Source organism: Chamaea fasciata, unplaced genomic scaffold (assembly GCF_029207755.1).
Source record: "Chamaea fasciata isolate MVZ Bird 193981 ecotype frontalis unplaced genomic scaffold, bChaFas1.0.hap1 SCAF_3, whole genome shotgun sequence".
NCBI classification, from domain to species: Eukaryota; Metazoa; Chordata; class Aves; order Passeriformes; family Sylviidae; genus Chamaea; species Chamaea fasciata.
The window spans coordinates 83,764,518-83,781,203 of NW_027094088.1; the positions used below are offsets into that span (position 1 = coordinate 83,764,518).

The window sequence follows — 16,686 nt, forward strand, 5'->3', positions numbered from 1 at the left end:
CCCTCCTATCTGCCCATGCTCCTTAAGCAGATTATTTAGCCTTTCTGTGCTCGGTTTTCTTACCAAAATGAATGGAACTGCTTGCAGGAATTTCTTTTCATGTTAAAAGTCTTCTCAAACAAGAACTGTTCAACAAGCACAAAATATTGTGGCAAGCTCTGTACACATGAAACTAATACCTGAGGGACAGCCAGGCCTCAAACTTGTGCACATGCCAGGTTTTCCATTTCAGCAAATATGGACATCATTAACCTACATATGTGAACAGAGGACACCCTGTTTTAACAAGGGAACTCACCAGTGGCCAAAGACCCACTTCACACTGAAACAGAAAGAGCAGTTGTTACAGAAGATCTGCTGAGAAGAAATGCGCATATGACTTCAATTTCCCCTGAACTCCTTCCCCCTCCTTAGACCACCCCTGTGCATTATGAAATTGTTAAAGGTGAGAAAACTCCCCTCCTTCTGCTCTTTGACACTGGTTCAGCCCAGCTCAGTGGAACCACCTTTTCATTTATGGTGCATGTGTGAGACCAGAAGCACAGAAAAATTCAACACACAAAGCTGAGGAAAGTGTTTCCTTTTGTAGCAAGGTGTGAGGTACTTGCCTTTAAAGACACACTTTATTGAAATCTACATAGTCCTGTCAAATGACCACTGACAAGAACTAGGAAATGCACTTTTCAGATTGCATAATAGAAGTGAAGATTTAGGGTTCCCTTGGATTCACATAGCTGGATTTCCATGAGCACCATACCTGGAGCCCGAGTTACACCACAGAAAACACAGCTGCCTATCTTATGCTGAACTTAAGGCTTGCAAGGTTGAAGCAAATCCTTGAGCCAAAGATGGAGGGAAAACAGGCCACAGATATAAAGGAGCAGACAGATGTTCACTTTTCTGAGCTATTCTGACATGAACTGACCTACAGATCATGTGTCTAAAACTCTTCCACGAGCCAATGGATGGTGACAGAGAAGGGCTTTCAGGCAGGTTGGATAATGCTCCAAACAAACTGCAAACTCTGCTCATCCTCCTGCTGCATGACACGGTCTCTGTCAACAAAAGGGATTTGCTCTGACTCTTTTTTCTGGACAGGAGAGCAACCCTTACCTAGAGCAAATATGCCAGAGAAATTTCCAGAATCATAATTTCAAAATGGGAGATACAGATATTTGGGTCAGAGTTGGACTCAATGACCTTAAGGGTCTTTCCCAACCTGTAAGATTCTCTGATTTTACTGTATCAAAATGTGTTCTGAAGACAGAGGACATTCAGAAATGACACCAGCACCAGAAGCTGCTGCCTGAGTCAAGCAACGATTTGGTAGGTGCACAGTAACAGCTTGAATTCCATGTGTCTTGCTAGTGAGTAATCAATTGCCCAATTAATCCAATTGACTTGGATCTCACTCAAATCCAAGTTCTGTTCCAGTCAGTTGCAGCACCAGTGCTGATGAGAATCCCACTCCCCCAGTCCACAGCATATCAGACAGAGCTTCACAGCACCCAGGCTGAGGTCCATGGGGCAGGATCCCACATTACCCCCACCCTCCTCAGCACCCAGACTTGTGCAGCTGCCTCCCCCAGCTCTGTAGTGAAATCTCAGCCCACCTTATGTGTGGGAACTGTGATCCAGCGAACTGGTGAAGCCCTGCTGAAAGCTAAGTGATAACAGAGCTCTTCAGCAAGTTTCAAGAAAAGCTTTATTTTAAAAGAGAAAAACACCAGCAGGATGTGGTGTTTACATTCAGCCTTCTATGTAAATTTAAATATTCGAGTGGCACACGTTTCCACAGCCAAGTGTCTCCTACTGGCTGACACCACACCAAGACACCAGCCTGTGCATAGTCACTGAACTCAATGGAACACACTTTGCAGCTCCAATCCTCTTGCGCTGCCATGGGCTTCGCATGGCAACATTTTCTACTCATTTCAGAAGAACTAAACACTGTCCTTTACAAGATGCAGATTTTGACTATCTGAAGTCTTCCAAATGAGTGGAATTTTAAAAGCAGCTCTCCTGTCTCTCCATTTGCATCAGCAAAATCACAGGCTGTATTTAGGTTTCTGAGCATTTACTTTGTTCATTCATCACCTTTGTTCTATGCAATGACACTGCCACAGAACTCAACTAAAACGGCTTTGGATCCAGCCAGCATGGGTGTTATCTGGGAAGAGGCTCAGGAGCACAGGGGACCTTGCCACAAAGTCTGGCAGGATCCGTGCCATTCTCTACAAAGGTGTTTTAACAAACTTTGTCTCCTCTTCAGAAAACTCTGCTGAGATCTGTCTTTATGAAGTTGCTTTGCCCGAGTATGCTTCCCCTGGGAAGTACTCCCCAGACCGAGGCACAGCTTTTAGCTTCTCTGTCTTCCGGTGATCAGTTTTCACAAATCTTAGCAGGTTAACAATAGCAGCAGGTGTGATTCCAGGGATACGGCTGACTGCACCAATCTGCACATGGAGACAGGAACAAGTTATAACCACCACCAAACTTACACACTGGAGCTAGTGAGAAATGAGATCAAAACCTCTGGGTGATCCTTTCCCTGATTCTTCCATCCCTATGCCCCTTAAGAAGACAGAAGGGATTTCTGCTCAGCCCTGCTGTGGCTGCATTTCTCACCGTCCGGGGGCGGTTTGAGTCCAGCTTCTCCCGCACCTCTGCGGAGAGTGAGGCATCAATGGCAAAGTAATCCAGGTCATCTGGCAGCTGGAGCGCCTCGTCACGACGCACTTCTTCCATTTCATGCTGCTGATTGACTACACACCACTCGTAAGCAGCTGTGGAGATCAGGGGAACAAGAAAGGCAGATATAGATAGATACTCATGTGAAATAAGTCACTTGCAAAAAGTCTCGGAAGCACAATGAGAGATTCTGCTGACGTGGTCTGAAGTTCCTAAGGAAATTTCCAGCCTCATGGATTATAGAGCCTAACTCACATCACTCCTTTGGAAGAAGCCATACTCTTCGATTTGTTACAGGGATTTAGATACATGGGTCCTTTTTATTTTCTCCTCACAACAAAGGATGGTCTATTTGATGGGGCAGTGAGGAAAAAAACCCAAAGAGTGATCTTACCCACAGTGTGAAACACCAGTTCATAAATGGGCTGTGGCTTATAGTAGAAAGTTCATACTCTGATTTATCAGAGTGTTTCACTTCTCTAAGCAGCAACATGAAAACCCACTAGGACAACTGCTCTCCCCTTACTGAACAAATGTATACAGATCACCACAGGAGAGCCTAATCCTTGTACTCTACCTTCTATTTTCAATCTCTCTGCCAGCTCTCTCCACTGAGCAAGCTTGCCCAGGGGCTCTGGGATAGCCTTTGCCAGCATCTCCATGTTGGCCCCTTGATATTGGAGGACGTCAAAGGCACTGTGGAGAACAAGAATAAACATTTACAGTAAAAAGGAGTCATGCTCGTAAGGCAGATTTACAGCTGTTCCAAACAGCTCAAAGTTCAAAAGTTACAAAGATCTTAGCTTAAGCCAGAACAGCTGCAAGCCAAGCTCAATTCCCTACTATCTCCTCTCAGTACACAGAAGAGCTGCTAAACTCTCGAAGAGAGACTCCTCACATAAATTTACAGCAAGACAGAAGGGACAAGGCAAGGGCACCAAGGGAAACCTTTCACACAGACTTTGTCAGCCAGGTCTTAGCCACTGATTTAAAACAACAGAAAAGATGAGAAAAAGTATGAGTAAGGGGAGTAAGGGCTTTTGTGTACAAGAACAGCTACTGCCTGACAAGAGCCTGAAATCAACTGCTGCTTTTACCAAGCTTTTAGCAAAGCTGCAACCCACTGCAAAACTATCCCAGCTGGTGACTCTGTGTAAGGACAGCAAGAGCTGTCAGGGCCAGTGGAGCACTCCCTTGCTTTGAGAGCAATGTCAGCACCAGGAAATGTGGACTAGTAGAAACACCAACGTCATGCTTATTCTATAAGCAAATATCGGATGTGTGCCCTCTGAAGGTGGTAAAGTTGGAATCTTGGAGTACTGACAGCTTCAAGACAGATGGACAAATGCTGTGAAACCACTAGCCAGATGTGCTAAAGCAAGCATAGGTAAAACCAGAGAGCTCCAGGTGTACCCCTTACCTGATAGGTGACCTGCGATTGCTACTGAAGGGAACTTCTGGCAGTAACTGGGACCATTTGGATATGCTGAACTGGAGTGATTTTAGTGTTGCGATCCCTTCCTCTAAGGCAGCTCTCATCTTAACCGCTCGTTCATATCTCTGCTGTGACACACACCCAGCTTCTTCAAACCCTGCAGAGACAGACGGTGTGTGAGACAAAGGTCTAGAACCAGGCAGGGCTGGTCAGTGTGAGAGCTCCCACAAGAGAGCACCTCTGAGAGTGAGCCTGGCGTCGGCGTTGTCCGGGCGCAGGGACATGCGGAACTCCACGCGGCTGGTGAACATGCGGTAGGGCTCACTGGTGCCCAGCGAGGTGAGGTCATCGATCAGCACCCCCACGTAGCCCTCGGTGCGACTGACGGTGAACGGGGGCTTGCCCTGAGCCCGCAGACAAGCGTTGATCCCAGCAATCACACCCTGCACAGGCAGAGCAAACCACACACCCATCGGCCTCTTCTTAGCAAAAACGTCAGCACATCTGCCCCCAAAGGCTCACACGTCAAACTGTACCCAGAGAAATACAACAGCCTGTGCCAGAAGTCCAGGCTGTTTCCTGCCCGTGACAACATGAGTGTCTGAAGGGCTTCTTGGCCCCTGCTGATGCGTCTGGAGACAATTCCCATGTTTTCAATTATACCTAGTTCACAGTCTCCATGATGAAACACTTGACAGGACTTATAACTGTTATTGTTACTGCAACCTTAGCAGCTCCAGATACCCGTACACTAGCTGCAGATACAAGTAAAAATATCTTAGCCAAGTCTGGACTCAGGGTGAGCAACGTCTCATGAGCACAAAATAGGCCTAGCAAGACTATCACAAAAGGCCAAGGTAATATCCCTTTCGGTGTGCTGAATATACAACAGTCAGACTCGCCCACCTGAGCTGCAGCTTCTTCATAGCCTGTTGTGCCATTTATCTGGCCTGCAAAGAAGAGGTGCTGAACAAGACGCGACTCGAGAGAAGCAGTCAGTTGCCGGGGGTCTAAGAAATCATACTGCACCCCATAGCCTGTGACACACAACAGGACAGATGTTACAGGAGGGACTGTCAAGGCAATCAGTGGAGCAGAATGGAGCAGTCAATTCTATTTATGATTTCTGAAGAAGCAAAGGAAAAATCACTGCATCCAGGAATCAGTTTTGCTTCGTACTTCCTTTGTTTTGCTATGCTCTGAACAAAACCTGCTTTTCAGTGACTAGTAAATAAATACGACCAATAGATTCAAAACTATCCAGCCTCCTCACCTGGCTGTAACATCTTGGCTTTTTCCAAGCCAGGGACGGATTTGATCACCTGTTCCTGGAGCTCAGGTGGCAGTGTCATGGACATGCCTTGGGGGTAAATGATGTTGGACTCCAAGCCTTCGGGCTCCAGCCACACCTGATGTTCTCGGTCTGGGAAGCGCAGAACCTTTGATTCAAGAGAGGGACAGTACCTGCAACAGCAAACAGCCATGAGCAGCATCTGACATGGAAAAAAAGTTACTTTCCAGAAGTGATGCAGGAGTGACCCACAGCTCCAAACAGACTGCCAGCTTGTCCCCTTGACAACCTTGCATGATGACACACACTCACCGTGGGCCCTTGGTTGTCTCTCTGATGTGGTTGTTCAGGTGGAGGTTATCACGGATGATTTGCTGGGCCTTCAGGTTGGTGTGAGTCAGGTGACAGGACAGCTGATCTTCTGGCTGGAAGAGGCCAAAAGCTCTGCCTAAGTTAATGTGGTCACAATGCCATATCCTTCCTAAATAACTCGGAGATCTCCAACACCATTCCCATGATGGCTGGCTCTCACTTCTGGGAGCAGTCAGCAGTGATGTCACACCCACTGCACAGACTGAACACCAGCAATCCGAGAGCTTGAGCAACACGCTCAAAACCAGACCGAGAATAGGATGAACTTGGGAGTCTGGAATTCAAGTTCTATCCTATATGTTGTATTCCTAATTACAGGACGGATATTCCCATTAAATCAACACGTTACATCACAGCATTCAAACTGATCACAGAAAAAAAAAGCTCCGGAGTTAGAAGAGTAAGTGCTGACCCTACAGCTAACAACCAATTAAGGGGTTTGGTGAAGAAAAGAAAACATTCTCTCAGAGAGGAAAAAAACCAAACTTCAAAACTCTGAAATTAACATGAAAAGTTCAAAGTTTGGAAAAAACCTCACAGATTTTTTTGAAAAACATTCAATAGACTCACATTCAAAATAGCAATAATGTAGCACCATAACTCTTTAAAACTGCAAGTGAGTTATTTATTAGTTAGCCAAGAGTCTTGTGATTTTACGTGGTTTTGATTTAGATCTGTGTTGGCTGAGTGACAGTACAAAACCCTGAGAAATCATCCCAGTGCACCTGCAGAAAGGAACTCCATGGACTTATACCCCTCAGGGAACCTCATCAACAGTTGAAGATCAAAATGTAATAAAGAATTGTTTAATGGTTGTCACATAACTCGAGATGAATTAGCAAGAAAGCTGTCTTGAGAAAGTTAAGGAGTCAAAAGCCTATATACCCCAGAAAACTTGATGAATACACTGCAAGTGCAATAACAGAGCCAGTCCATAGGCCTGTAGACCCCAGAACACTTAATCTATAGTAACTGTCTAACCAGGACAGCAAATCTAATAAAGCACTGTTTAGCTGGATAAAACCTGGGTTGTCCATTAAACAAAGACAGATGAAATGTTCTGGTAGTAATAAAAGAAAAAGAACACCTATACCATGATGCAATAAATTGGGCAGACTTCTGGGAGCATCTGTAGAAAACCCTGGATGTTATAGCATATATGAATGTCTGAAAATTTTTGTTTCTTCAAACATGTTTATGGTGAATACATTCTCAATATGTTCTCAATTTTGACTCAAAATTGTAATTAGGAATGTTTGTCTAACAGGTTTTTGCTGTTAGATTTAAAACTCTTTGTTTCAAAACCTCTCCTACACATACCAAGGACTTCAAGTGATACTACTTTTGCCCTATCCTGATTATAAAAGGTTATTGCAATTCCTATATCCTCTGGGGCAAATTAAAACTCCTGATACTTAACTCTGTGCTGTTTACTTACATTACATAAAACCAGACTATTTTCCAAGATTTTCTTCAGAAACTTCTTCTGATTTTAAGCTACTATTAACCTGCTACCTTTCAGCTCTGTGGATAAATCTGTCCTTTCTCTTTCCTAGTCAACACTACAAATGATCTCTAATTTTAACATTTTAACCTTATTCCAGAGCGAAGATAAGAAGCCAGACACTGTAAATCTCCACAATACAGGTGTAATACTGGAAGATTTTGTAACACCAGCCATGTAACCAGCACATGAAGAATAATGCTAGTACCAGTATCACAATTCACACAACTCTGACTCCAGAAGTAAAGAAAGTTCAGTTCTCAAGTTGAGAAGTGAGAGTAAAAAGCTATTTGCTTTCAAAAGAACGCAAGTAACTTCTCCTGCACATTGAGAGTCCTCAAAAATGTAACACCTCCAGTACAAATACATCCCAGCTGCCTTTCCCAGCCACCAACTCCCTGGCTGATTACGAGCATGACATTCCCAGAACCACTCCCCACCCAGCTCTATGGATTTGATGGGTGCATTTGATGGGTGCTATCCCACCTTGATCCACACGGCCTCACTGAGGAAGCTGAATGGCACTGGAGGGTTGTCAGCGGCACGTTCCTCCAGACCCCTGAAGTCAATCGTATCCTTGGCAAGTCGGGGCGGTGTGCCAGTCTTCAGCCTGCCCACAGCAAATCCCAGTTTCTCCAGCGTGTGAGCCAGGCCGATGGCTGGCTGGTCCCCCAGCCGCCCCGCCGGATGCGTCTCCAGTCCGATGTGGATCATACCCCTCAGAAACGTCCCGGTGGTCAGGATAACACTCCCAGCACGTACTGTGCTCCCATCCCCTGAAACAGCAAGTTTTCAGAGATGTACACCTTTTAGCATCAACAAAGTCCCAGAATTCTGGTGCTTCTAAAACTAGACTGATAGTGTTCACTGGGGGTTTATCTGTCCTCTATTATAAAATAATGCCAGCATTTCCATAATAAAAGCATCAATAGTAATAACTACAGTAAGCAGCATGTAGTTACTTCCGTGTGTTTATTATTTCTAAGCAAGTTACCCCAAACAAAGAAAGCCACTCCTGGGAAAAATACATATCCAGGCCTTTACTTTGGAAAGCTTGTTTATTAGAACAGCAAGGGGTAAAGAAGTACAAGCCTGTTATTAATAGGACCCCACAGTCCTGTAAAATTGAGAGCAGCATACACCGTTTACCAAATAAAATCTCAAAACACAGCATGGAATTCAGTATCACCAGCCTAAAGAAAATAAACTTAGTTTAAGCTCCAGTATACTGCCAATCCAGGTATTCTTGACATTGTATTACACATATTACACAAACCTGGTTTAGTTCACCATTTGCCCAAACCAGCTCTATTGGCTAACTCATCTTTCTCACTAATTGTATAGAAATAGAACAATTAATTATATAATTAGAATTGTATAATTCATCTTTCTCATTGGTGAATCAGAAATGTTCACCCCAAAGGCTGCTCTTAGTGTGGAGTAACTGAAGGCACTTAGTGAGTTACTAGCACATACCCAGAACAACTCCTGTGACTCGGCATTTCCCAGGACGGCCGGGTTCTGGCTCTGTCAAGAGAAGATCCTCCACAGATGCCTCACGAACTGCCAACAGTGGTGTGTTAAGGATTTCTTTCTGTCATGAAAGGAGTTACTGCAAAAATCTAGGAAGTTATGAGACACATGGGCAATCCCAAAGCCTGCTGATTTCTGAAACACCTATCACCCACTTCCATTCTTACCAGATCATTTGGCAGACACTCAGTTATAGCACTATCCTGATCTATCAGATAGAAGCTTTCATTCACATAAAGTTTTAGCTCAAATCAACTATTTGGTCATGAAGCCTGACCTGTATCTAAAATACTAGAGAATTTTTTAAACTATGCTGAGCTCTAACAACTTACACTTCCACCAAAGTACCGCACATAAAGGTATCTAGGTTTGATCGGTAAATAATGAAAAGCAAAACATATCCCCTTCCTTCGTAATCCTCAGTCGCGTATCCTACTCCCAGCGCCGAGACTCGGCCCGGCGCGGCCGCTCACCTGCATGTTCTCCTTGTAGAGGCCGCGGTCGATCTGCGCGCGGAGGCCCCACACGGCCGGGCCCTTGCAGCGGTTCAGCACCTTGTAGTGAACGCCGGAGCGGTCGCACACGCGGCCGCACAGCCCGTCCAGCGCGTCCACCTCCCGCATGAGGTGCCCCTTCCCGATGCCGCCGAAGGACGGGTTGCAGGACATTTCCCCTGGGCAATGACACAGGGACACCCTCAGCACCGCCCAAAGGCTCCCGCGACCTCCCCGGCTCAGCGCCGCTCCCCACGCCGCGGAGACCCGAGGCGCCCGCGGTAGCTTCCCGCGCCCACCCCGGGCACCCGCGGCGGTACCGATGGTGCCGATCCTGTGCGTGAGCAGCAGCGTGCAGGCCCCGCCGCGAGCGGCCGCCGCCGCCGCCTCCGTGCCCGCATGGCCCCCGCCGATCACCACCACCTCGTAGCGCGGCGCTGCCGCCGCCCCGACCTCGCTGCCCGCCCGGCGGTGCCCGGGGCGAGGCGCCGGGGGCAGCGGCAGGCGGCGGCAGCCGCTCCGCAGGAACATGGTGGCCGGGCCGGCCCTCCCGGCAGCGCCTCCTCCGCCCCGGAGCGAGAGGCGGGGCCGGCGGGAGCGGCGGGCCGGGCGCCTCCCCGCGGCCGCGCGTCCCGTTGCCCCGCGCGGCTGGAAAAGCCGGGCGGTGCCGGGGCTCACGTGTCCTCGCCCCGCGGGTGGGCGGGCGGGCGGGAGGAGCCGCCCGCGAGCGGGAAAACGCTCCCCGCGGATTGGAGGGAGGCCGCAGCTTGGCTGGTGCTGCCGGACCTGTCCCGCGACCGGGCTGAAGTTGGCGGTGCCGGGCAGCGCCTCGCCTCCGCCCCGCTCGCCGTGTTTCGTTTCCTAGGGGAGGCGCGCTTCCTGGAAGAGGAACTCGTCTAAAGCCAGAGGCGGGAACCCCGTTGCTCGCGGGGCCGCGCTCGTCGTCTTGCGGGTGCGGAAAGGGAACAGTGGCCATGGATACCGCGAGTGGCAGAGGGGCGCGGGCCAGGCGGGGGACGCGTCGCGCCGCTCCGCGGAGCCGGGGCGCGGAGAAGGGCGCAGCCCGAAGCCCCTCGCGGGGCCGCGTCGCGGGTGAAAGCCCGAGCCGTGCCGCGACCCTCCGGGCGCCGCGGACGGACGGACCCTCCGCCCGGGGCGGCCGCCCGGCGCGGCGAGCCCCCGCTGCCCGGGCGCTGCCAGCGGGCGAGCCGGCGGACGGCGCAGAGGCGCTCCCCGCCCCGCGGAACAGGGCGCCGGCCGCCAGAGCCCCCGCGGCTCCGCGGAGCGTCGCGGCGGTGCCCGACGGGGCGGTCTCTGCCCCCGCGCGTCGCCCCCCGCCGGCGCCGGACGCCTTGCGGCTCCGGGAGGTGCTGTCGCGGCTCAGCCTGGGCCGCGAAGACGTGTCCGAGGCGTCGACGCTGGTGAACAGGGTGGTCTTGCAACTGGTCCAGGCCATCCGCGGCAAGGACAGCTTCTTCAGCTCCATTGAGCGGCAGAGCGCCGGCAGCTACTACGAGCGCGTCAAGGTGGGTGCCGGGGCGGCGGAAGCGCTCTCCCGCCGGGCTGCGGCGGCTCGCACGGGCCGGCCGCGAGAAAGCCGCTCTTAGCTGGCCCTTCCCGACGCGTTAGAATTAAAGATGGGTCTGTGAAGTAACCGTACTGCATTATAAAATGATCAATAACGTGCTGAATGGCGCTACGTGCATCCAGTCAGAGACGCTACCTGAACGGGACGCGCGCTCAAGCTGCAGCAAGCCCCGCCCTTGCACAGCACGTAGGTGACCCCGGTCCAGTAACACGATCAGTCAGGTAGAGCACTGCACAAGGAGCCCTGGGCCAGATTTTATAGTTTTTTCAAAAAGCAGGAGTTACGGATACAAATTGCAAGAAAGAAAGATTAGAGAGTAGATTTTTTTTTTTTTCCTGTGAGGATAGTGGGACATTGGTACAGGGTATACAGGGTACCTGAGGAGATTATGGATACTTCAAACCTGGCAAGTGTTTAAGGCCAGGTTGGATAAGGCCTTGAGCAGCCTGGTCTAGTGGAAGGTATCCCTGCCCAGGGCAGGGTGGGTCAAGACTAGCTAGATCTCTAAGGTCCATTCCAACCCCTTCACCTTCTGTGATTTACCAGTACCTTTTTTCCTGGTTCCAGCAGACTGAAAGAAAGTCAAACATGGGGACACATTTTTTTTCTGTCTAAAACCAGCTTCAGACCTTGCAATGCAGTTTTTTTCCTCACAGTTGATTCTGTTGCACAAAAGGATGACTGAGTACAACATTTATGCATTAATTATTCAGAACAGCTCAAGAATCTTAAAACTGTCTTTAAAAATTAATAAGCTGGAGAGCTGGGAAGTGAGCTGTAAATTGCTATTTTCCAACCCAATGCACAGTAATCTTGCAATACCACAAAATAAGCTCATATTTCAGACATGATTAGCACACCAAGGTAGATAAAACCACAACTGGTATAAAAATCTCAGGAGAATAAAACCCAAGTTGCACATTGACTGTTGTATTCTCATATTTGCAGATATCTGAACCAAATGAGTTTGACATCATGCTTGTAATGCCCGTTTCAAGGATTCAGCTGGATGAGTCTGATGATACTGGAGCTTATTATTATGTATCATTCAAAAGAAGTCCAAAAGAAAAGGGTTGGCTGAAGTTTTTAGAGGAAGATGGAAAATTATCAGCTTTTAAAATGCTTCAAGCACTAAGAGAAATTATTAAACAAGAAGTAAAAAACATTAAAGGTTAGTACTGAGAAAATAAGCTTCACCAGGAAGTGCTAAAGACCAGTTACATTGTGCATAGTTGCCCTGGTGTTAAGAAGATCCATTTTCCTGCCAGTCCTCTGTCTCTCTGTGCCAATGGAGCTGTAACCCCTCCTGTCCCCTGTATCTCAGGCTGGCTCTTGTGCTGAGAATCTCAAATACATCATAGGTAACTTGTTACAATATTAACTCCACTATACATATTTTCTGTATGAAAATAACAAACATTAAGGGTTCTGTTGCATGCTTGGTATTTCCTAAGTGACCTATACATCTTGCATCTATCTGTAGTATACAAAGAGCCATTTGCTGAAGTGGTAGCAAAACAAAGAGCTTTTTTTATACAGTACCTAATATGTTTTATTGATCAGTACAGAAACTGTATCCCAGTTATTTTTATAATTATATATAACATATATATATAATTATATTAAAAGAACCTCAGTTAGGGTTATTTTTTCCCAAAACCTTCAGGAACATTGCAGCCAGATCTCTTCACTGTGTGTTTTCAACAGGGAAGCAGTTCAGTGAAAAATATTACTATATTTTTAATTCTTAGACAGTAAATCAAGCAAACACAGTAGTGTTCCACAGTTCACAGAACCCTTCAACAGACCTTCTCAGTGTTTCAACATCTTGTAGGATAAAAAAACCAGTGACTGAAGCCAGGTATTTCTTCTGATTACTTACGAGCTCTTTAGTAAAAACTGTAACATTCTTAAAAAAAAAAGTTTCACTTAACTAATCTATCTATCTAACATGAAATATCACTTTCTTTGTTACTAGATGTGGAAGTCACTGTGGCAAGGAAAAAGGCTGGAAGCCCTGCAATAACTCTTCAGATCAAAAATCCTCCATCAGAAATTTCACTGGACATCATCTTGACTTTGGAGGCTCAGCAGAGCTGGCCCCTCAGCACGCAAGGCGGCCTCAAAATTGAACAGTGGCTGGGAACAAAAGTCAGGAGGGATTTGAGATTTAGATCACTTTATTTAGTAGCCAAGCAAAACAAAAGAGAAAAAGTTCTAAGAGGTACCTCAAATATGGACAATAATAAGTTATGAAATATCTTCTCTACAACTTGATCACTTACAAGTGTTTTAGAAAGGGTATCCAGATCATGTTTCAGTATTCTGCCTTCGAGACACCTCATCCTGGATATATCCAGCTCAGACAAATGAAATCCCTCTTTAAAGCATCAGATTTGTGGTACTGCTTGTCCTGTACTGAAATGCAAATACAAACCCACTCTGCCAGGCTGTACACTAACCGTTACTAAGGGAACTATATTAAACCCACTCCAGCCAGACCCATGGATTTCACAGAATGTGAATGTGTGAAATATGAGCCTCCCCTTGTGCTAGCACTGTACTTAAGAGCAGCTTGCACTCTCTTGTAAGGAAATTAGAAGAAAGTTGTTAAAAATGCAGGGAACATCCCCGTACATGGGATTGCATCCCCAAATCAGATACATCTGCAGGAAGCAAACTGTTTTCTATCAAGATACATTACTTCTCACTGAACTCTGGTATGGCTACAACATTTTTTCCTCCAGACCACTGTCACATTGAGGCTCCATTAGTTTGCAGAAACATTTGAACTTGTCAATGCATTATGGCAACTGATGATTTCAGCAAAAAGACTTCAAGCATTCTGGTACCTTTTTAATTGGCATGCCCATGTTATCAAAGCCCAGTACAGCAGTACTGATTTATTTGGCAATCTCTTCCTGTGCAAATTAAATGCAAAGAGTAACTGAGCCAAACAGGCAAGGGAAACAGTGTAATTCATGAAAAGAAGACAAAAGTGACTGCTGGTGTTAAAACCAGGGCATTGAGCTATATTAGCAATTATTTTCAGAAGCACGAGCAGAAGAACAAAAAGAAGTGTTTTAGAACAGTCATCCTACCTGAGACAAACAAACCTATTACTTGTACAAAAAAAAAAAAAAACAAAACGCAGAAAACACAGTAAGAGTACAGAAATTAAAAGGTTGTAGATTTCTATAAATAATTAAGTTCTCTAAATAATGTTCAGCAAATCCAGGAAAGTTCTGAATTAAGCCTAATTTTAAAATAAATCCAAACACCCTTAAGAATTTAAAGCATCCAAACAATTATGTCCTATATTAATTACATTCTAATTGTGTTTGTGAAGCAGCTGGGGAGTTAAAGAGGAACTAACTGCATTCACTTTATTATGATTTTTTTTAGTGGGTGCAAAAAATTGCTGGTATTTAAGTCATTTTCAAAATTGTGTTTGTTTTTTTTTTTTTTTCTAGCTACAAAAGCTGAAGCTTAGTGCTGTGTAGCCATTTAACAGTCTTGTGCTTGACTTCAGGGAACACCTGGCGACTCTCCTTCTCGCATATCGAAAAGCACGTGATAAACAACCATGGCAACTCAAAGACATGTTGTGAATCCGATGGACCAAAGTGCTGTAGGTTGGTATTTCACAGGAATATTTCACTTTAAGCCTGTGTGAGCTGGGCTAGCACTAACACTGTTTTCAGTTTAGCACTTAAGAATTTGATCTTACAGTAATTACTCATAACAGGAAGCAAGAGTAAGTCTTTTAGCCATAATTGTTCTACAGCAATACAACACTGCACGTGCGCTTGCTCAATGTCTGACTTGCATTTATCTAATGGAAGGTGGAAACAATCACATTGCTGCTTTACACTCCAGACTTGCCTTAGAATGCAAAAAGATGTGACTTGTTAAATTATCTTTCCCAAATTCAGTCCTGTTCAGAAAAAACAGCTTTAAAATGTGATGACTCCACTTTCTGAGCAAAATTACACTTCATATCAAGGCAATTTCTAAAATGATGGTGAGAAGTGCTGAATGAGATCAAGATGAATAAACGATTTTTCACTTCTATGAGAACTGTTTTCCAGATTTCTTCAACAAGGACGAACAAAACCCACGAGGTACAAAACCTCCTTAACAAGTAAAGTAAGAAGTTCGTTTGCCAATTACATCTTGTACTTGAATTAAGACAGCCACACGAGAATTAATGCATAATTGTGTTAAAATATCTGAACTACATTTTTAGAACTATGGAAAAGGTACCTAATATATATATATTTTTTTTTTTTTTGAAGGAAAGGTTGTCTTAAGCTGCTGAAGTATCTTCTAGAGCAACTTAAAATGAAATATCCAAAAGAATTGGAAAAATTCTGTTCGTATCATGTCAAAACTGCTTTTCTCCATTCCTGCGTCACGTGGCCAAATGACTCAGACTGGCACTTCGGAGACCTGGATCATTGTTTTCAGCAATGTCTGGAATTTTTTGTGGATTGTCTGCAAAAGTCTCAGCTGACTCACTTTTTTATTCCCAAATACAACTTGTTCAGCCTAGAAGACAAGGCAAGACATCATTTCCTTTCAAGAAAAATAAGCCATGAATTGAACAATGGATTCCCAGTATTTCACGAGAATTATTAAGAACACTGTTCACAACAGATATCTAATCATGTTGACTTGCCTATTTAAAACAAATTCTGCACCATAAACTACTCTTCAGTAGTCTGGTACTACAGACACCAAAAAAACCCAAACCAAAGTAAAATCAAGAACACAAAGAGAAAAATGCATACTTCAGTCACACTGCCTAGCCATAACCCTTAATATAAATGTTTTAAGTAATAATTATCTTGCCTATCCAAATGTAGATGTCACCTGCAAAATACCTTCAAGCTATACTAAGAACATACAGAAGAATTTGCAATAGTTCATTTCCCACACGTAATTTCTGTTTCCAAATACAAAGGCATCAACGACTGCATAAAGGGAAAAATGACAATTTTATTTAAGATCCACTGCAGAATATCCAAAATACCCTTCTGCTTTCAAAAGAAAGGAAAAAAAAAAAGTCACTGGAGTTACTTCGACATTAACCAGAACAACTTCTCCACATCACCTGCATGGATGAAGATCTTTTGCAGAGGACAATCACCAGCAACAGCAGAGAAAGAATATTTTATCTGAGTGATATGAAGTTCCTGAAGAAACTTATCCTTTCTGAATCTTCAGAATTACTTTAGAAATCAGTCTTCTCATTGGGCTTTGGATGGGGAACAATCATGACCTAACATGCTGCAACAGCACAGATGGTTTGGTGCCAATGAGCATTTTACTTGTATGATGAACCATGTAGAAAGAAATGCCTGTCTCAAAGAGGAAGACTCTTGATATAAAAGGTTTTCAAAAACCAAAACGTAGCATGAACTGGACACTCCTGAAATTGAAATTTGTATCTATTTTTCTCATATTGAAGAAATGTGTGTTAGGAAAAAAAAGTAATTATAATATTTTCTATTACTAAAATTGTGCAGGTGAGAAGTACACAGCATTTGAGAACTGCTGTGCTGCAAATAAATACATCTTTTGCTTCTACTTATAGAAGCCATGGGAAGTCCATATTTTTAGCCTACTTTTTGAAGGCAAAATAATCTACTGGCTTGAATAATGCCCAGATTTACCTCAATTATGGGCAAATTAAGAGGGAAGAATATTTAGAGAGTAATTTTACTAAAATATTCTCACTTTACTGAATTTTGTTTATCAGTGTTTATTTAATCA

General features: G+C 45.2%; 2 protein-coding genes across 2 annotated transcripts; one reads left to right on the forward strand and one right to left on the reverse strand.

Annotated features, from left to right (window-relative positions):
- Nucleotides 1-1,686: 1,686 nt before the first annotated feature.
- Nucleotides 1,687-9,878, reverse strand: MTO1 (mitochondrial tRNA translation optimization 1). Its single transcript, XM_066179679.1, has 12 exons — nt 9,641-9,878; nt 9,300-9,499; nt 8,770-8,887; nt 7,780-8,069; nt 5,730-5,842; nt 5,400-5,590; nt 5,033-5,163; nt 4,365-4,569; nt 4,112-4,283; nt 3,269-3,387; nt 2,629-2,786; nt 1,687-2,456 (listed from the first exon to the last, which is right to left on the reverse strand). The coding sequence occupies exons 1-12, from the start codon at nt 9,849-9,851 to the stop codon at nt 2,295-2,297; spliced, it is 2,070 nt and encodes a 689-aa protein (XP_066035776.1). The 5' UTR covers nt 9,852-9,878; the 3' UTR covers nt 1,687-2,294.
- A 385-nt stretch (nt 9,879-10,263) lies between these two features.
- On the forward strand, nt 10,264-16,514 carry CGAS (cyclic GMP-AMP synthase). The gene is made up of 5 exons (XM_066179682.1): nt 10,264-10,846; nt 11,857-12,079; nt 12,887-13,132; nt 14,441-14,543; nt 15,207-16,514. The coding sequence occupies exons 1-5, from the start codon at nt 10,295-10,297 to the stop codon at nt 15,547-15,549; spliced, it is 1,467 nt and encodes a 488-aa protein (XP_066035779.1). The 5' UTR covers nt 10,264-10,294; the 3' UTR covers nt 15,550-16,514.
- Nucleotides 16,515-16,686: the final 172 nt, after the last annotated feature.